General features: G+C 42.9%; 1 protein-coding gene across 1 annotated transcript in view; it reads left to right on the top strand.

Moving 5' to 3' along the window:
• Nucleotides 1–5,780: 5,780 nt before the first annotated feature.
• The window catches only part of PYGL (glycogen phosphorylase L), a 53,397-nt gene continuing 38,064 nt past the window's right edge, over nucleotides 5,781–21,113 (top strand). The window contains exons 1-4 of the mRNA XM_069596140.1: nucleotides 5,781–6,633; nucleotides 11,370–11,471; nucleotides 14,756–14,834; nucleotides 16,970–17,073. Coding sequence (XP_069452241.1) covers nucleotides 6,391–6,633; nucleotides 11,370–11,471; nucleotides 14,756–14,834; nucleotides 16,970–17,073 — 528 coding nt within the window. The 5' untranslated portion in view covers nucleotides 5,781–6,390. The remainder of the gene's footprint in view (nucleotides 6,634–11,369; nucleotides 11,472–14,755; nucleotides 14,835–16,969; nucleotides 17,074–21,113) is intronic.

The raw sequence follows: 21,113 nt of genomic DNA, 5'->3' as shown, positions 1-21,113 counted from the left end.
CAACATAATAAAAGCTATATATGACAAACCCACAGCAAACATTATCCTCAATGGTGAAAAATTGAAAGCATTTCACCTAAAGTCAGGAACAAGACAAAGGTGCCCACTTTCACCACTACTATTCAACATAGTTTTGGAAGTTTTGGCCACAGCAATCAGAGCAGAAAAAGAAATAAAAGGAACCCAAATTGGAAAAGAAGAAGTAAAACTCTCACTCTTTGCAGATGACATGATCCTCTACATAAAAACCCTAAAGACTCCACCAGAAAATTACTAGAGCTAATCAATGAATATAGTAAAGTTTCAGAATATAAAATCAACACACAGAAATCCCTTGCATTCCTATACACTAATAATGAGAAAATAGAAAGAGAAATTAAGGAAACAATTCCATTCACCATTGCAATGAAAAGAATAAAATACTTAGGAATATATCTACTTAAAGAAACAAAAGACCTATATATAGAAAACTATAAAACTCTGGTGAAAGAAGTCAAAGAGGACACTAATAGATGGAAAAATATACCGTGTTCATGGATTGGAAGAATCAATATAGTGAAAATGAGTACACTACCCAAAGCAATCTATAGATTCAATGCAACCCCTATCAAGCTACCAACGGTATTTTTCACAGAACTAGAACAAATAATTTCACAATTTGCATGGAAATACAAAAAACCTCGAATAGCCAGAGCAATCTTGAGAAAGAAGAATGGAACTGGAGGAATCAGCCTGCCTGACTTCAGGCTCTACTACAAAGCCACAGTCATCAAGACAGTATGGTCCTGGCACAAAGACAGAAATATAGATCAATGGAACAAAATAGAAAGCCCAGAGATAAATCCACGCACCTATGGACACCTTATCTTTGACAAAGGAGGCAAGAATATACAATGGAGAAAAGACAATCTCTTTAACAAGTGGTGCTGGGTAAACTGGTCAACCACTTGTAAAATAATGAAACTAGAACACTTTCTAACATCACACACAAAAATAAACTCAAAATGGATTAAAGATCTAAACATAAGACCAGAAACTATAAAACTCTTAGAGGAGAACATAGGCAAAACACTCTCTGACATACATCACAGCAGGATTCTCTATGACCCACCTCCCAGAATATTGGAAACAAAAGCAAAAATAAATAAATGGGACCTAATTAAACTTAAAAGCTTCTGCACAACAAAGGAAACCATATGCAAGGTGAAAAGACAGCCTTCAGAATGGGAGAAAATAATAGCAGATGAAGCAACTGACAAACAACTAATCTCAAAAATATACAAGCAACTCCTGCAGCTCTATTCCAGAAAAATAAATGACCCAATCAAAAAATGGGCCAAATACCTAAACAGATATTTCTCCAAAGAAGACATACAGATGGCTAACAAACACATGAAAAGATGCTCAACATCACTCATTATCAGAGAAATGCAAATCAAAACCACAACGAGGTACGATTTCACACCAGTCAGAATGGCTGTGATCCAAAAGTCTACAAGCAATAAATGCTGGACAGGGTGTGGATAAAAGGGAACCCTCTTACACTGTTGGTGGGAATGCAAACTAGTACAGCCACTATGCAGAAGAGTGTGGAGATTCCTTAAAAAACTGGAAATAGAACTGCCTTATGACCCAGCAATCCCACTGCTGGGCATACAAACCAAGGAAACCAGAATTGAAAGAGACACATGTACCCCAATGTTCAGGGCAGCACTGTTTATAATAGCCAGGACATGGAAACAACCTAGATGTCCATCAGCAGATGAATGGATAAGAAAGCTGTGGTACATATACACAATGGAGTATTACTCAGCCATTAAAAAGAATACATTTGAATCAGTTCTAATGAGGTGGATGAAACTGGAGCCTATTATACAGAGTGAAATAAGCCAGAAAGAAAAACACCAATACAGTATACTAATGCATATATATGGAATTTAGAAAGATGATAACAATAACCCTGTATGAGAGACAGCAAAAGAGACACAGATGTAAAGAACAGTCCTTTGGACTCTGTGGGAGAGGGCAACGGTGGGATGATTTGGGAGAATGGCCCTGAAACATGTATATTATCATATGTGAAACGAATCGCCAGTCCAGGTTCCATGCATGATACAGGATGCTCGGGGTTGGTGCACTGGGATGACCCAGAGGGATGGTATGGGGAGGGAGGTGGGAGGGGGGTTCAAGATGGGGAACACATGTATACCTGTGGCAGATTCATGTTGATGTATGGCAAAACCAATACAATATTGTAAAGTAATTAGCCTCCAATTAAAATAAATAAATTTATATTTTTAAAAGACTGATTTTAAACACTTTTTTTTATAATCTAATTTGTCAAGAGATCTGCCTTTTCAGCCTCCCCTCAAACTTTACCACAGAGGCCTGGTTATTTTAAGATCAACTTTTTTTAAATTTACTTTTAATTAAAGTATGATTGACATACAATATTAGTTTCAAGTATACAACATGATTCAATACTTTTGTAGATTATACTCCATTTAAAGTGTGTGAAACTGAAAGCGTTGGGTGCTCAGTCATGTCTGACTGTCTGTCACCCCACTGACTGGAGCCCACCAGGCTCGCCTGTCCATGGGATTTCCCAGGCAAGAATATCAGAGTGAGGAGCCATTCCTTTCTCCAGAGGATCTTCCTGACCCAGGGATTGAACTTGGGTCTTCCACATTGCAGGTAGATTCTTTACCATCTGAGCCACCAAGGAAGCCCTATACTCCATTTAAAGTTATTACAAAATAATGGCTATGTTCCCTCTGCTGTACAATATATCCTTGTTGCTTATTTATTTTACACATAGCATTTATATATCTTAAGCTCTCCCTCCTTCCTTCTCTCTACTTGTAACTACTAGTTTATTCTCTCTGTAAGATCAGCTATTTTGATGTTGCTCTCACTTTTAATTTAGGGCATTTCTGGCCTCATTCAGATGGCCAAACCATCATCCTTGTGTATTCTAAAATGCTTTCCTATTCCAGGTCATCAGTACTACAGGTATTGTATATTGTAACTCAGTCTTGGCTCTGCCCCCAAAGGCCTAGCATCTAAAGGGATCCAGGCCTAGGGACCTGGATATTTTGTCAGAGCTGTGAGATCTAAAGTTTTATTTTTATGATGAGAGCTGCATTTAGACTCCCACCCCCACCACCACATCAACCCAAAATAATCAGCTCTGGCCTACTATTAACAGTGAAGTCTATTAATAAATTGTATTAAGATTTGGGGGGGCTCAGAATTCAATTCTGGGATGGACTGTCTCTAAAATAAATTAATACCATCAGTTCAGTTCAGTCGCTCAGTCGTGTCCAACTCTTTGTGACCCCATGAATCGCAGCACGCCAGGCCTCCCTGTCCATCACCAACTCCCAGAGTTCACTCAGACTCACGTCCATCGAGTCAGTGATGCCATCCAGCCATCTCATTCTCTGTCAGCCTCTTCTCCTCCTGCCCCCAATCCCTCCCAGCATCAGAGTCTTTTCCAATGAGTCAACTCTTCGCATGAGGTGGCCCAAGTACTGGAGTTTCAGCTTTAGCATCGTTCCTTCCAAAGAAATCCCAGGGTTGATCTCCTTCAGAATGGACTGGTTGGATTTCCTTGCAGTCCAAGGGACGTTCAAGAGTCTTCTCCAACACCACAGTTCAAAAGCATCAATTCTTTGGCACTCAGCCTTCTTCACAGTCCAACTCTCACATCCATACATGACCACTGGAAAAACCATAGCCTTGACTAGACGGACCTTAGTCAGCAAAGTAATGTCTCTGCTTTTGAATATGCTATCTAGGTTGGTCATAACTTTTCTTCCAAGGAGTAAGCATCTTTTAATTTCATGGCTGCAATCACCATCTGCAGTGATTTTGGAGCCCCCCAAAATAAAGTCTGACACTGCTTCCACTGTTTCCCCATCTATTTCCCATGAAGTGATGGGACCGGATGCCATAATCTTCGTTTTCTGAATGTTGAGCTTTAAGCCAACTTCTTCACTCTCCTCTTTCACTTTCATCAAGAGGCTTTTTAGTTCCTCTTCACTTTCTGCCATAAGGGTGGTATCATCTGCATATCTGAGGTTATTGATATTTCTCCCGGCAATCTTGATTCCAGCTTGTGTTTCTTACAGTCCAGCGTTTCTCATGATGTACTCTGCATAGAAGTTAAATAAGCAGGGTGACAATATACAGCCTTGACGCACTCCTTTTCCTATTTGGAACCAGTCTGTTGTTCCATGTCCAGTTCTAACTGTTGCTTCCTGACCTGCATACAGATTTCTCAAGAGGCAGGTCAGGTGGTCTGGTATTCCCATCTCTTTCAGAATTTTTCACAGCTTATTGTGATCCACACAGTCAAAGGCTTTGGCATAGTCAATAAAGCAGAAATAGATGTTTTTCTGGAACTCTCTTGCTTTTTCCATGATCCAGCGGATGTTGGCAATTGATCTCTGGTTCCTCTGCCTTTTCTAAAACCAGCTTAAAGAAAAAGATTCTGACATCCTAAAATATCATTTGTTTGCCTTTGCCAAGGTTTACACACACACACACACACACACACACACACACACACACAAATAAATACCTTCAAAGCTGGAAGGTGAATAGTGCAAAGATCAGGCTGTACTGCCAAATAACACAGACTGCTTTGTTTCATGTAAACAAGGCAACCAGCCCAGTGAGTTACCCCTTCCTATTACAGGACACACCTTCTCATTTCCCTCCCTCCACCCTGCCTTCATTTGAAACATAGTTCAAACAAGGGGCCAAAGTAAAAACTCCTGCCACCTAATCAGTCTGAAGGTCCAACTCAGGACTTTCTTTGATTCTCACTAACCTGTCTCTACAGATGAACAGTTGAGTGCTTTGACAAGGCAGTTCAGTTCAGTTCAGTCGCTTAGTTGTGAGGTCTGACTCTTTGAGACCTGGTGGACTGCAGCAAGCCAGGCCTCCCTGTCCATCATCAGCTCCCGCAGTTTACTCAACTCATGCCCATTGAGTCAGTGATGCCATCCAACCATCTCATCCTCTTAACAAAGCATGAGTCTAAGAGTTAGGAACTCTGAACTCCTGGGTCCTCAAAAACTAAATGACAGCAAAGGGGGTGCCCTAGGATTCTTTTTCTGACCCTAGATAGGGGCGATGCCAAGAACTAACAGGGATGTGTGACAACTGAGATAAGAGTGCTGACTCTCCGGAAGCTTGTGGTAGAACCCATTCCAGGTGAGAAATAACAGCAATAATAGTAACATAACAAATAAACCTCTGTAAAGCAAAAGGCTGCCAGCAACATGCTGGTACCTGAAAACTGTGTTCTCTTCTTGGTGGGAGTTGAGCCAAAAGACACAACCAAGCCAAGGATGCAGAAAAGGAAGGATTTATTATTTGCAGCATTTAAGGAGAACACAGGATCTTTCCCAAACCAGTGCCTCTCTGAATAGCAAAATTGGGGAAATTTTAAGCTAAAGGCACAGGTATATTCATGAAAGGGCTTGGGCTGAGAAATCGGCAAAGGCCTGGCAAAAGTCTAGCTTTAGTTACTTGAAGTCACAGGGGTCCACTCCATCCTTCCATCCTCCATTTGAGTGGGGGCCTTAGCTCCTGCAGAACTCAAAGATGAGCATCAGATTGTTATGTATGTCGCTTGAGGAGGAACTAGGACTCTTTATCACCGAACTATTTTTTCTTGACTTCTTTCCCTTTGTTCCTGCTTTCTCTTACTTCCCTCAAGATCGTTAACTGCTGTGACCTGTTCAAGGACAAATATTATGGCCAAGCTTAGATCACAAAATGGCTTAGGCCAAAAATACCTTCTCTTAGGTCAAGAAAGCTCCCCCCACCCCCCACCCAACCCCTTTCTCTGTCTCTAGGGACCCACCCACTCCCACTCCATCTACTTACAGCGCTTTCACACCAGACATTCTTCTTATACTCAACATTCCGGAGCGGGGAAGCAGGACGGAGTCCCTCCTCTCCCCACTCTCCCCGCTTCCTCATTTCCACAGATCCTGAAGGGAGCGTCCGTGAGTTACCACAGATCCCATTTCAACCGCCAAGAGGATTCACCCGAGGTCCCTCCAGCCGCCAGCGCCCACCGGCGCCCCATCCAGGCATAGCGGGTGCGCAGACTCTCGCCCGCAGAGGTCCCCACCGGCTGGCACCGGCCGTCGCTCCCGCCCCGCCGGCCCAGAGTCCCGAGGCAGGGAGGGGGGGAGCCGGGCCCTCCCTCCGCCACCCAGGCAGGCGGGCAGGGACCCGGGGCGGCGCCGCCGCGCCCAGGGGCGGACCCCACACTTTCTTCCGACTCAAAAGCGGCGAGCGGCGTAGAGCTGCTCCGCCCCTGTCCCGCCGCCGGTCCGGAGCCGCACGTCCCGCCTGCCCGCTGCCGCCATGGCCAAGCCCCTGACCGACCAGGAGAAGCGGCGGCAGATCAGCATCCGCGGCATCGTGGGCGTGGAGAACGTGGCCGAGCTGAAGAAGGGCTTCAATCGGCACCTGCACTTCACTCTGGTCAAGGACCGCAACGTGGCCACCCCCCGCGACTACTTCTTCGCGCTGGCGCACACGGTGCGCGACCACCTGGTGGGGCGCTGGATCCGCACGCAGCAGTACTACTACGAGAAGTGCCCCAAGGTACTGCCCGCGCGCAGCGGGGCCGCCGGGCGCTCCCCGGTGCCCTCCGAGGCGTCCTGCCCTTCTGGGAGGGCGGCCACCGAGCGTCGGGGCGATGGCCCCGGCAGGATGGGTGGAGCTCTGGGGGTGACCTCTCCTAACCCCGATCCTCCCCCTACACACACACGCACACCCCGCGAAGTCCGGGGTAGAGTGTGTGGGCGGCGGGTGTGCAGCCGGGGTCAGATCTGGCATTCTGCCAACACCCCAGTTAAGTCTCGGTTATCCGAGCGCCATCGCCACTCTAACCACTGCGCTTCCCGTCCCCGGGATCTCCTGGAGCAGAAGCCCAAGCCTCCCTCGCCTGTCCACTGGTTTCACAAACTTTTGGGGAGCATCTACTCTCAGCATTTAATCTAGAGAGAGCTGGCGGCTCCAGTCTGAATGCCAGGCACAGTTCTAGGCCCCAAACAGTCGATCCAGAACAAAGGGGATAAAAACCTGCCTTGCGGGGTGCGGGGTTGGGGGAGTGGGGAGCTGAAGGTTTAGGGAGCCGAGACCTGCCGAGGTCGGCAAATGGTGATAAGATTTAAGGGGGCAGGTGGGGCAGGAGTCGGAGAAAGGCGCATCACAGCCCACAGAACCTTTTTAGAGGAGGAGATGAGATGGGGGTTGCGTGCAAGACCCGGGCTGGTCGAAAGCACAGCCCAAGTGTGACGAAGGGATGCGGGGAGTAGGGGGGCCGGGGGTAGAGGTCCCGAGCCACGCTCAGAGCTCTGTATCCCCGCACCACCACCCGCCCCCCGCCCCCCCGCACCCCAGTACCCGGAGTAGGGTGTGGAGCTCCTTGACTAACTTGGCTCCTGCTGGCTGGGGGAGAGCCAGGCCACCCTCGGACTGCTAAGGAACCGCCGTTCACAAACCACTCCTACCCGCACCGGGGCTGGAGGAGGACTTGGCAGTGAGGATTGTGTTGTGCCCAATAAGGGCTAGAGAGTGTATTGGAAAGAATGAAAAATGGGTAAATCCTGGAGACGGTGGCCCAAACATTTATTACAAATTGTTTTAACACAGAAAGCATGAAAAAGAATAGTCCATATTCCAAGTGCTCAAAGAGCCCCTCAGCAAAATATTCCTCAGAGTGAGAAATTGCAGCTCTAATGAAACTTTCAAATGGAAAGTAACTTCCTCACGCCTGATGACTAGGCCTCTACCGGAAGGTAGCAACTGCTAAAATATTTTCTTGCTGCTGCACTGCGGTCAGTGGTGTCAGACTCTTTTAGACCCCGCAGACTGCAGACTGCCAGGCTCCTCTGTTCATGGGAGTCTCCCTGCAAGAATACTGGAGTGGGTTGCCATTTCCTTCCTCACGGGATCTCACTGACCCGGGGATTGAACCCCACCACTGCTGCCTTCTTGTGCACTGGCAGACAGATTCTTTACCATTAGTGCCACCTTGGAAGCCCCAAAATATATCCTAGAAAACACTTTATGTATGCATATATTTCAATTCAATTCAATTCAGTCGCTCAGTTGTGTCTGACTCTTTGCGAATGCATATGTTTACTGTATTTTTAATTTGCATAGAGAGAACTGCACCTACATTAAAAATTATTCTTTAAGATTTTAAGCTGGAGTGTGAGATGGTGAGCCGTGTTTTAGAACTCCCGCCTCCCCTGACACACACATACATTTCAAAAGCATTTAGTGCCATAGAATACACGCTCGCCTTGTATGTTTCTTCTCCAGTGACTTAACTGGGACTTCATAGTTTTCTCCTCTTGTTTCTGCACTGGGCAAGCATTCAAGCCAGGTATTCTGATAGTGATACAAGTGAACAAGATCCGTTCCACACGTGTTAATCAAAGGTCCCAGCCCTCAGCACGGAGTGGAGCCAGTAGGTGTGTCCAAGCTTCTCTGCCACCTCCCCTTCTGCCTGGCAACTGCAAATGAATCCCACATCTGGATCACATCTGGATCTCTAGTCTCAATTCCTTTTCAGACCCCATTCCTACATTTATAAGTGCTTGGTGATCATAACTAGATCTCCCCTTATTCCCTCAAACTCAGCATGTTAAAAACTCAGAATCATCATCCCTCCCAATCCCACCCGCTCTTGTGTTTCTAATGCTAATGGCATTGTCATCCTGACAGGTCATCCAGACAAAACACTCTGCTTTCACCTTTGACTTCTTCCTGTATTCCCCATTCAGCAATTCACCAAATTCTGTTGATTTCTGCAGTTTGCCTTGAAATCACCTACTCTCCTCCATTCTCCCTTCTCTGCCTAATTGAGTCCCTGATCTCTGCTCTCCCAAGAACTAGATTTCTAAGTGATTGCTCCCCAGAAGTGGTTAAACTTGGCAGCATGCAACTGAATAAATGGCTAGCAGACTTATTTTGTTTGGTCTGTTAGACATCTTTAAGCAATTTTATTTTCCGTGCCTTTGGGCAGGACATGTCCAACCCAGCTCTTGGCCCACTACTCCTCGTTGTTCTCAGCCTGGCTCCTGAAGGCATTTGAGTTTGCAATCCCATTAAACCTCCTAAAGTGCCCTCTGCTCAGATCTATAGCACTGGCTCTGGTTGTCTGGCACAGTCCTCTTAATCTAGCACTGAAGGCCCGTCACATCCAAGGTGAGGTTATTTCCCATAACCCTCCTGGGCTTACCATGTTCTCCCACCAACCCAATTTGCCATCCCCATCCTTGTCCTCATCTCCCCACTTCTGGGCCTCTGCCAACATTGCACCCTTCCTTTGGAATGCCATTCCCACCAGGTGCCTCTGCCCAGTTCTCACCTGCCCTGCAAGGCTCAATTGTGTTGCTGTCTTTTCTCTACACCTTCCCAGAACTACCAGGGCCTCTAATTAATGCTAGGAAAATTTTTAATTATTTTTAAAATATTGCATACTGTTTTGTCTTCTTTATCTTTATAAGCCTTTTGAAAACTTCTATTTTTGTAAAATATACATAAGATTAATAATAGTAGTGCATGTATATAATCTATAGCATATATAGGCAATGCTCAAATATTTCACTACCAGAAGTATGTTGTAAATGTTTAATAGAGACCACTAACTAAGAGGATGAGGGAGATCAATTTTTTTAAGGTCTTCTGTATCCCCAAATATAAGGCTCAATCCCGCCCCCCAAAATTTATTTATGTAAAAATAGGAAATCAGCTTAAATTCATGTCTTTGGAAAATCTGTCATGCAACAAGCTTCTCTAATTACTTTATTTTAAAATGCTTTATTTTAAGCAGCAACTTTTTTTTTTAGGAAGAGCTTGAAATATCTGAAAAACTCTTAAATTCATGCTAATTTAGAATTCTTAAGAGGGAGAGAAAGAAAATTAACACAGATGTAGTCATTATTCCTGGGGCTATGATCTCACAATTGCAAGTGCTTGATATATATATACTGTGTTTATAAGCAAGCTTTTTCTAGATCACTAAAAAGTAAAAACGCCATACATAGTGGTTTTATTATAGAGATCATGAAAATGCGCACAGAGAAGAATGAAAATAATTGCCCTGATGTTACATAAATGGATGTTTGTGGCTTGAGAAGCTCTTCCTTTTTGTGAGTGGTACCAGGGCACCAGTCATGGGGGTGAGTGGCAACTTGCACCCCTTTGGCCTGCATCTGCCCCCTTTTCCTAACTCACAAAGGTATCTAATAAACTAATGAGAGCCCTAATGATAGCATTATAGATATTCAAGTAACTTGGATAAAAGTAATAATGATGTGCTCTGGAAAATAGTATTAAATGACATATTGACTCTCCATAGGAGACTTCAAATTCAATTGTTACATAAAATGAAAATGGGGAAAACTGAGATTTCTAAATTGACATTTTCTTATAACATTTTAAGTATATATGTATAACTAATGAGTTAAATATTATAATAAGCATTCCTTATATTGAACTGTATTCATATTTTTTTTAGTATTTTCTGCTTGACCAAATCCTTTTTAAGAGGGTGATAAAGTTAATGATCCTTTTTTTAAATTAGTAAACTGTACTTATAGTTTAGGATTTTAGTAATGTATGAGCTTTGCACCTTTCACTTTCAACTCCAGTTGTATTTACCTGGCTTTCACCATGTCAAAGGCAAATAGTTTCTAAGATGATAGAGAAGTGTCCCATTTCACTGAGAACAAACCCCAGTAACCTTGTTATTCAGAAGAAACTATTGTCAATTCATAGACTTTCTAGAGTAATTTTAATCCTAAAATATTTAGTTATAATATTACTTGCACTAACAGTTAAGGACTACTTTGTAGCCAGTGGGTGTGTCTGAAAGGAGTTAAACTTCGTGTTTCTTGGATGACTTGAGGTACAGTTACAGCCAAGCCCACCTGACCATCATCCTAGAAACATTTTACAGATGAGTGATGAGCTATGTCATTCTGACCACTGTTTACCCAAAACATACACTTTTTCATGAGGCTTGTGAATCAGAAGAAAAAACCCACAAAACACTGAATCTACTTAGTTGAATGAGTTTGCTTCCCCCCCCCCCCCGGGAGTAAAAGATATTCAAGTGTTACCAAAACCAGGATAGAAGATGGTTTTTCCATTTTGTCAGTAGAACTTTTCTTTAGCCCTTCATGCATCTATAGGCGTCTTGTCTGAACCTGAGTTAAAGTAGTCCTGCCTATTTGTTTCTTATTGGTTACCTTGTGTTTTTATGTTGACAAGTAAGGTTGGCCTTGTAGCTGTTCACATGACATCATTTTTCTTTGTTTCAGAGGGTTTATTACCTCTCTTTGGAATTTTACATGGGCCGAACATTACAGAACACCATGATCAACCTTGGCCTGCAGAATGCCTGTGACGAGGCCATCTACCAGGTACATTATCTCTGTATTTCTCTCATTCTCTCCCTTTAAATGTCAGGTTCAACTCAGGAACCTTGGGGAGAGATCATCCTCCCTAAAAGAAAGAAAAAAATAAGATGAAAAATTGTTTCTGTAGACATGGCTGTTACAAACTATTAGAAATGTACACTATATTACTACTGATCTCTGGTTTAAGAGGAACACAGTTAGAGAACTAGTTTTGCCCCATGAGAATTTCGTTCTGCAATCAGTTTTTGACAGCATTCCACAACAAATTGCGGTTTAGAAATTTGCATCTGGACAGCCTTTAAAGGGTACTTGAGTCCCTGCTGTCAGAATCACAAGCTTTTCTTTGGACTCCTATCTACTTTTTAAAAATGATCAAAATTTGACTGTTCTTTGTATATCAAGACATTATCTGAAATTAATAAGCTTTTAAAATTCTGTTGTCATACTTACTCCGTTGCTTCATGAGATGTAAAAATACACTTCCTCTTTAAATGAGAAGCTTGAGGTCTTGAACCTGATGTGCTAATTTGTTTGTATGAACATATTTAACTGGTCTTCTCCTGACCTTCAAGTATATTCTTACCAAAAATAGTCATTAACTTTTCTGATGTGGTTGATGGGAGGAATGTGTATTTGCAAAGATGCACTCTAGATGAGAGACTGTTTAAATTGCTTTTGTCCTGGCATGGGGTTGTTGTCCCCTCATGTGGACAGCTGCTTGTCACTAGGGCTGGTTTCCTTCGTGTGGGTTTAGCAGAGCATTCCGTGTCAAAGAACAATTGCAGCTCCTCTTTGCTTCCCTTTTCTTTGCTTCCCTTGATATCAGCTGAAAAAATATACTTCCTTTGGACCAGAATCCAACCAGGTGGGATGAAGTGACTCCTTGCTCAAGGAGTATAGCCTACTCTAGACTCGAATGTTTAAGAGTGTTACAAATCCTAAGCACTAACCCTAACCCTAACCCTAATTATTAGGGTATTAGCAGTTGGCGTCACAGGGACCCCAGTACTCTAGTGAACCGGGAGCAAATTTGAACGCCCTTTTAACAATGAATAGAGGCAGATCCATTTTTGAACTCTTTAGAAGACGCAGTTATCAAGACTTGTACCAGAAAGCAACTTTTGATATAAAGATAGGAATTCAAATTGGTAACCAGCCCCATGGCAACTGGGGTATCCACTTTAAGCATGCATTTTTAAGTGTGTATATTATGTTTCCATGTAAAACAATATCTAATTTCATGGATTGCATCACTTTCAGATAAGAATGCAATCATTTCACAAAGGACCATCATTAGCCAGGCATGGGCTAGATTATTATCTAGGCAGCAGAGGACAGGTCTTTTAATTTATCTGATCATCAGTTTCCTCATGATAAGATGAGTAGTCCAAAGTGATCTCTGCTGCTGCTGCTGCTGCTGCTGCTAAGTCTCCTCAGTCGTGTCCAACTCTGTGCAGCCCCAGAGACGGCAGCCCACCAGGCTCCCCTGTCCCTGGGATTCTCCAGGCAAGAACACTGGAGTGGGTTGCCATTTCCTTCTCCAATGCATGAAAGTGAAAAGTGAAAGTGAAGTCACTTAGTCATGTCAGACTCTCATGGACTGCAGCCTACCAGGCTCCTCTGCTCATGGGATTTTCCAGGCAAGAGTACTGGAGTGGGTTGCCATTGCTTTCTCCAAAAGCGATCTCTAGGACTACACAATTTTGATATGAGTCCATACTGCTGCTAGTGGCCTCTGGCTGTGTTGGTTCTAACACTTGAGGACAGAGAGCTGACTGTCAACTAATTCCATCCATCCCCAAGGTTATAGATGCTCCTCAGCCTCTCACAGTCTCTCTCTTTCTTTCTTTTTTAAATTGAATATAGTTAATTTACAATATTGTGTTAGTTTCAAGTGTACAGCAAAGTGACAGATATATATATATATATATATTCAGTTCAGTTGCTCAGTCATGTCCAACTCTTTGCGACCCCATAGACTGCAGCACACCTGGCTTACCTGTCTATCACCAACTCCCAGAGCTTGCTCAAACTCATGTCCATTGAGTCAATGATGCCATCCAATCATCTCATCCTCTGTCGCCCCCCTTTTTAGATTCTTTTCTATTATAGGCTATTACAAGATACTGAGTATAGTTCCCTGTGTTATACAGCAGGTCCTTGTTGTTTACCTATTTTATATGTAGTAGAGTGTACATATGTTAATCCCAAACTCCTAACTTATCTTCCCCGAGACTGTTCCCTTACAATCTGTTATCTACCCCAGAGAGAAGTAGAGGTTTTTAGGCCCGTCCCAGCTGGACCACAGGACTGAGGTTTCCCTGACTGCAGTCTGGCCCCAGATCTTACAGGCAGCAACTCACTAACTGGTTTTGGGTTAACAACCTTTGACCTCAGTGAGTAAATACGTTGCGGTCATGAAAAGATTAACTTTAGTCCATCCCAGAGAATCTGACCTCATATCTTTCCGTAATTTTCAAATTTAGTCCAGGTAGTGTGGACTTAGTACTAGACTATTTCTGAGGTTTTACCCTGACAAGAAAAAAATAACTAAGAAATAGTAATAGCCAGTATTTATTGAGGAATATCTACCCAGGAATCATTCTGAGTGCTTTGTTTGTATAATCTCACTTAATTCACAGTCCTAAATGAAATAGATACTATTGTCATTGTTTTATTTTAGTTGCTAATACGTGTCCAACTCTTTGTGACCCTGTGGACTGCAGCCCGCCAGACCCCTCTGTCCATGGAATTTCCCAGGCAAAAATACTAGAGTGGGTTGCGATTTCCTTCTCCAACAGATACTATTATCCTCATTTAATTTTATTTTTTTTTTTTTAGTTTTATTATTTTTCTTCTGGTTGTATGGCATAGTTTGCAGGATCTTGGTTCCCCCACCAGGGATTGAACCTAGGCCCCTGGCAATAGAAGCATGGAGTCTTAACCACTGGACTGCCCCCATGTCCTCATTTTTAAACAGGAGATAAAAGTCAGGGAGATTTAGTACCTTGCCCAGGGTCATGTAACTAATTAATAACAGAGTCGTAATGGATATTTAGAGCCCATACTCTTCTCCAGTCTGCTGCTGTGCCCTCACAGACAGTCTGCATCTTCAGTCACCAGCATCTGCAGGGGTTATCTGATGTCAGTTCTAGCATTGACGGACCTGGAAGGATTGAGTTCACAGATGAACCTCGATGCCCAACCCAGAGCTTTAGGACATGACTGCTCTCTCTGAAGTGGCCTGTTTGTATCCACATTCAATGTTGTTTTCCTTTCATCTCCAGCTTGGACTGGATATGGAGGAGTTAGAAGAAATTGAAGAAGATGCTGGGCTTGGCAATGGTGGTCTTGGGAGGCTTGCTGGTAAGAGACATTGTGAATGTGCTGTGTTGTCTGGCTGTTGACACCTTCTCAGATGCCACGTACGACTATTCCTGTAGAATCAGCAGACTGTCTAGGAGAAGTGCAAGGTGTGACCTAGTAGTACATGTATTTGTTTTTGGCTCTGCACTGTGATTTGACCAGCAAATCCCATGGACAGAGGAGCCTGGTAGGCTGTAGTCCATGGGGTCACTAGGAGTTGGACATGACTGAGCGACTTCACTTACATGCTTTGGAGAAGGAAATGGCAACCCACTCCAGTGTTCTTGCCTGGAGAATCCCAGGAACGGGGGAGCCTGGTAGGCTGCCGTCTCTGGGGTCACACAGAGTCGGACACGACTAAAGCAACTTAGCAGCAGCAGCAGCAGACAGACAGACAGTAGAGAAAGGAACTTGAACAAAAGAGACATTGCTTAAAAAGTTTGGCAACATTGCTTCAAACCCCAAAGCTAACCAGATGCTTCCTGTGCCCTGAAGGGTTTCCACAGTGGCCCCTTCACTTCACTGTTCACAACTGCTCAATTCACATACTTGTGTGGTAGGACCTAAGTTGTTTAGCCCTTGTGTTATCATCTTGTGCATTGGACAGTTTGCTTTTTGATTGACTAGTAGGCAGTGATACACTTGTTATACTATTCAGTTCAGTTCAGTTCAGTCACTCAGTCGTGTCCAACTCTTTGCGACCCCTTGAATCACAGCACACCAGGCCTCCCCGTCCATCACCAACTCCCAGAGTTCACTCAAACTCATGTCCATCGAATCCGTGATGCCATCCAGCCATCTCATCCTCTGTTGTCCCCTTTTCCTCCTTCCCCCAGTCCCTTCCAGCATCAGAGTCTTTTCCAATGAGTTAACTCTTCGCATGATTGGTTCAATTTAATTAATGAATATCCTTTTTTGTATGGATTCAGTTTGAGTTTTTAATCCAGAAATTATCTTTCTACAAATATAGAGGAAAATATTAAAAATATAATACCAATAGCATTAAACTAAAAATATGCATCCTGGACTTCCCTGGTGGTCCAGTGGTTAGAAATTTGCCTGCCAATGCAAGGGACACAGGTTTGATTCCAGGTCCGGGAAGATCCTATGCACCATGAGGCAACCAAACCTGTGCACAACTACTGAGCCTGCACTCTAGGACCCTTGTGCCACAAGAGAAGCCACTGCAATGAGAAGCCTTGTGCACTACTACTAGAGAGTAGCCCCTGCTTACCACAACCAGAGAAAGCCTGAGTGCAGTAACACAGAACCAAAAATAAAATAAGTTAGAAAGAAATTCAGCCAACAAGGCCGTGTATTATCACAGAACAACTCTAGAGGTTGGCCATTCCAAGGTTTATTTATTCAACAGCACAGTTCAGTCAGGACTCTGCATCTCTGTGGTTCTTTTGACTTTTCATGGAAAAAAGACAGCAGCGGTAAGGAGACTCTTTAACTGTACCCAGCAGACCTCCTAGCAGCTCTCATTGGATAGAATGACTCATCGTATGCTGAGGCCAAAACCAAAACTGGTGAAGGACATAGAATTACCATGAAGAATCTAGTCAAGAGTTACTCGACTAGCCTAGAAGTTTAGTCAAGCAATATTCACTTCCAGGTCCAGCCTCCCTGAAGCATAACCTGGTATGTGAACAACACTGGAATTCCATTAGCCAGAAGGAGAGTCTGCCATAGATGTCCCAGTCGGTCAGACGGGTCACATGTAAATTATACATGTCTTTTCAAGCAAGGGGGCATGGAGACAGGTTTCCCTAGAAAGGGCAGTGCAAGAGACAAGGACATGTCTAACACAGACCAGTTTCCTTAGCTATTCTCAAATGGAATGCCAACATGTACGTAGTAGTAGTTTCTAGATTGTGAGATAATAAATGATGTTTGTTTTCTTCTTTATGCATTTTTGTATTTTCTAACTTTTCTATGGTATTTATTTTATTATAATTGGGGAAATGTGACTTTAAAAAATTAATACTCACTGTGCAGCAGTCTCTGTGCTTTAAACTACAAATATGGTTTCTCATAGAAAAATGTTTTGTGGCTGCCATGTTTTTTAGAGAAAGACACATTTTTACTTACCTTGATAACTCTGTCTTTTGCTTGTGCTCGGTTTAATTTAGCCTGCTTCCTGGATTCCATGGCAACTCTGGGGCTTGCAGCTTATGGATATGGCATCCGATATGAATATGGAATCTTCAATCAGAAGATTCGAGATGGATGGCAGGTATGTGACTCATATTTTTTAATTTTGTCAGTAAAATTTTGCCTTGATGTTCTGGATGATTTATAATTTACAGAATTTAACAGAAGGTATTACTAATTTCTGTAGCATTTGATGAATTCTGTCAGTCTTCCCACTTTGCTCCCCATGTAAGCTCCCTAAGAGCTGAGAGTCTGCCAGTATCACCAGTATCATTCACCACCAGACCTATAACATCTTTTACAGTGCCAGACTCATAGGGATGCTATGAAGATACTTATCACTGAGTACCTTAATGCAGACCGCCTGTAATGGGCAATGTCCTATCTCTGCAGCATGCAAAATGGAGGAGCATGTCTTTTGACTCATGATCTTTCCCAATAGCCCTTGAGGGTAGGAAGCATGTCACCATTTTTGTAGGTGAGAAAACTGAGGCTCTTAAGAGGTGAAGTCACCTCAGATCACACTTTTGGTAAATCTGCATCCCCAGATTTCCCAGTCACAATCAGTATTCTTTTCTACATGCAGAGTCTTGCCCTCTTTAGTATGCCTTTTTTGTTCAGTCACTCAGTTGTGTCCAACTCTTTGTGACACCATGGACTGCAGCATGCCAGGCTTTCCTGTCTTTCACTATCTCCCAGAGGTTGCTCAAACTCACATCTTAATATGCCTATCTTATTAGATATATAAACTCAGTTTTCTGCTTTTTTTTATATAAGATAACAGTAGGCAGCCTTGTTAACTATTATATCAAATAAATCTGACACATATTTAATATGTGTAATTATAGTGCTCCATAGAAAATTGCACAAATAGTAATTAATCCATATAAATGACCCTCATTTTATTTTCATATAACCAAACCAGTTCTTAAGTATTTGTTTCAGTGTATCTTTAGTAATCCTTTGAGCTACAGTCATATAGCTGTCTGTGCACGGACAGTTTTCCTTGATGTTGAATGTGATTTAGGCTTTCTCTTTCTCCCTATCCTTGTCTCATACCCATACCCCAAAGATACTGGATTTTCAAAAAAGCCTGACCTCTCTGAGCCCTTGTCAGAGGTTCTAAGAGTCAGTCCAAAGGCAGCGCACTCAGGCATTGGGTTGGGGGACCTAGGCTAGAGCTAATCCCCAGGGAGGGGAAGGATGAGAAGCTGAGTGTCGTCACCATCTGCTTTTTCCTCCCTCAGTATTTGGACACTTTCTGGGCCAAAGAAAGTAGATACTAAAAGATTTTATTTGATGAGAGGTTGCATCGAGGAAAGTCCCAGAAGGAGAATATTGGAAACCTATTGAAAGACAAACTTCCAAATTTTGTTAAGGACCAGTGTATCTTCAGGGTCTTCCCTGGTGGGCTTCCCTCAGTTGGTAAAGAATCTGCTTGCAATTCAAGAGACTGCCTGCAGTGCAGCAGCCCTGAGTTTGATCCCTGGAGAAGGAAATGGCAAACCACTCCAATATTCCTGCCTTGGAAATCTCATGGACAGAGGAGCCTGGTGGGCTACAGTCTGTGGGGTTGCAAGAGTCTGACACAACTTAGCTACTAAACCACCACCACCAATGCATCTTCAATTCAGTTCAGTTCAGTCACCCCGTCATGTCAGACTCTTTGCGATCCCATGAACTGCAGCATGCCAGGCCTCCCTATCCATCACCAACTGCCAGAGTCTACCCAAACCCATGTCCATTGAGTCAGTGATGCCATCCAACCATCTCATCCTCTGTCGTCCCCTTCTCTTCCTGCCCTCAATCTTTCCCAGCATCAGGGTCTTTTCCAATGAGTCAGCTCTTCACATCAGGTGGCCAAAGTATTGGAGTTTTAGCCTCAGCATCAGTCCTTCCAATGAACACCCAGGACTGGTCTCCTTTAGGATGGACTGATTGGATCTCCTTGCAGTCCAAGGGACTCTCAAGAGTCTTCTCCAATACCACAGTTCAAAAGCATCAATTCTTCAGCACTCAGCTTTCTTTATGGTCCGACTCTCACATCCATACCTGACTACTGAAAAAACCATAGCCTTGACTAAACGGACCTTTGTTGACAAAGTAATGTCTCTGCTTTTTAATACGCTGTCTAGGTTGGTCATAACTTTCTTTCCAAGGAGTAAGCATCTTTTAATTTCATGGCTGCAATCACCATCTGCAGTGATTTTGGAGCCCCCAAAAATAAAGTCAGCCACTGTTTTCCACTGTTTCCCCATCTATTTGCCATCAAGTGATGGGACTGGTATCTTCAGCTACTCCTAAACCAATTAAGAGGCAGTATTGGGTAGGAAAAAACATTTGGGCTCTAATTTGAGATCTCATTTCTAATATGAGGCCTAATTACAACTCATTACCCTTATGAGTTATGCTGCCTTGATTAGATTACCTAACTTCTCTTAACCTGGGTTTTCTTGTCTGCAAAATAGAGATGCCAGCTTCCCAAAATTATGATAAAAATATGTAAAATGTCTTGCATACAAATAGGTACTCAATAATGTTAATTTTGCCTAATAAAAGGAGGATACTTTCACAAACTGTGGCATTGTATAATATATTAATACAGCCATTGATATTATGTTTTCGATTAATTATAGTAAAATGGGAAATTGTTTATGTTAGTTGAAAAAAAGGGATATAGGATCATGTGAATAGTATGACCTATCCAAAGGAAACAAAAAAGATAAAATGCTAGGGAAAAAAAGTGTATATATATACGTATCTCAAAGGTTCAGTAGTAATTAATTATTACTGGGAAATAGGATTATGGGTGACTTTGACTATCCTTTTATTCTTCTACATGAGTCAGAGTCTATAAGAAATGTGTATTTTATAATCATAAAAAGTTATAAAAAATAATTGGCTGCCTTCTACAATGAAGAAATCTAGGGTTACATGGTAAGAAGCCTAGCTTGGCGGGCATTTCCAGCAGGACCAAGATTTTAACACACCATAACCAAGCAATACATGGTATTCATTCTCAGTCTTTGTATCCTGTGTGGTACTCATTATGCCCCACAATGTTTAAGGATTTTATTTTTTACTTTTCTATGAAAGATTTCTTTTTAAATTCAGCTGCTCAATCTCAAGAAAATTCTTTCAAGTGCGTTTTCCCCAAAGTGTTATGAAAGACCACTCTGTTATTCACACCTTTGACCTTTGCTACCTTTAAATGGCCTTATTCCAGGAAACTTTCCCTTCTCTCCTGTGAGACCCAAGAAGTATACATCCCCAGTGTTTTAAGGGAAAAAGAGAGACCAAATGGCTTTGGCTAGTCTTCAAAGCTAGCTTCACTATTATCCTTTATCACTTGTTTTAACTTGAAATTGAGTCAGAAAGGCACCTAATTTTATCTACCATAGCCATTGCTCACTGGGATGGGATTTTAAAGAGCAAAGATAAAATACATCATACCATAAAGAAGAAACTATTTCCATTTAAAAAAAATATATATATATATATATATATACACACACATATATCTTTCAGGAAAGCAACATGCTTTTTCAGCCCATGGTCACTCCCCGGCTCACATCAGCTACAGGGTTGCTCATACCATAGAAAAGGCTGATGAAAATTGCACAGGCTAGGAAGATTTTTCAGAGAAGGCAATGGCACCACACTCCAGTACTCTTGCCTGGAAAATCCCATGGACAGTGACGGAGGAGCCTGGTAGGCTGCAGTCCTTGGGGTCGCTAAGTCGGACATGACTGAGCAATTTCACTTTCACTTTTCACTTTCATGCACTGGAGAAGGAAATGGCAACCCACTCCAGTGTTCATGCCTGGAGAATCCCAGGGATGGGGGAGCCTGGTGGACTGCCGTCTATGGGGTCACACAGAGTCGGACACAACTGAAGCGACTTAGCAGCAGCAGCAGCAGGAAGATTTTTAAAGGGTGATGGACTTTCAGTTTTTGAAGGCGCTCTTCAAGGAAGATTTGCAGTAACAAAGTGTTCTTTGTGAACTCCACCCTGCCCTCAAAGAAAATAATTTTATTGCTAAAATGCTTGACCTACCTTGAACTCTACTGGGGATCATAGAAACCTTATCAGGAATAGTTCTCTGAAAATGACTGGACGCT

Source organism: Ovis canadensis, chromosome 7, assembly GCF_042477335.2.
Source record: "Ovis canadensis isolate MfBH-ARS-UI-01 breed Bighorn chromosome 7, ARS-UI_OviCan_v2, whole genome shotgun sequence".
NCBI classification, from domain to species: Eukaryota; Metazoa; Chordata; class Mammalia; order Artiodactyla; family Bovidae; genus Ovis; species Ovis canadensis.
This window is presented reverse-complemented; position numbering and strand designations above follow the sequence as displayed.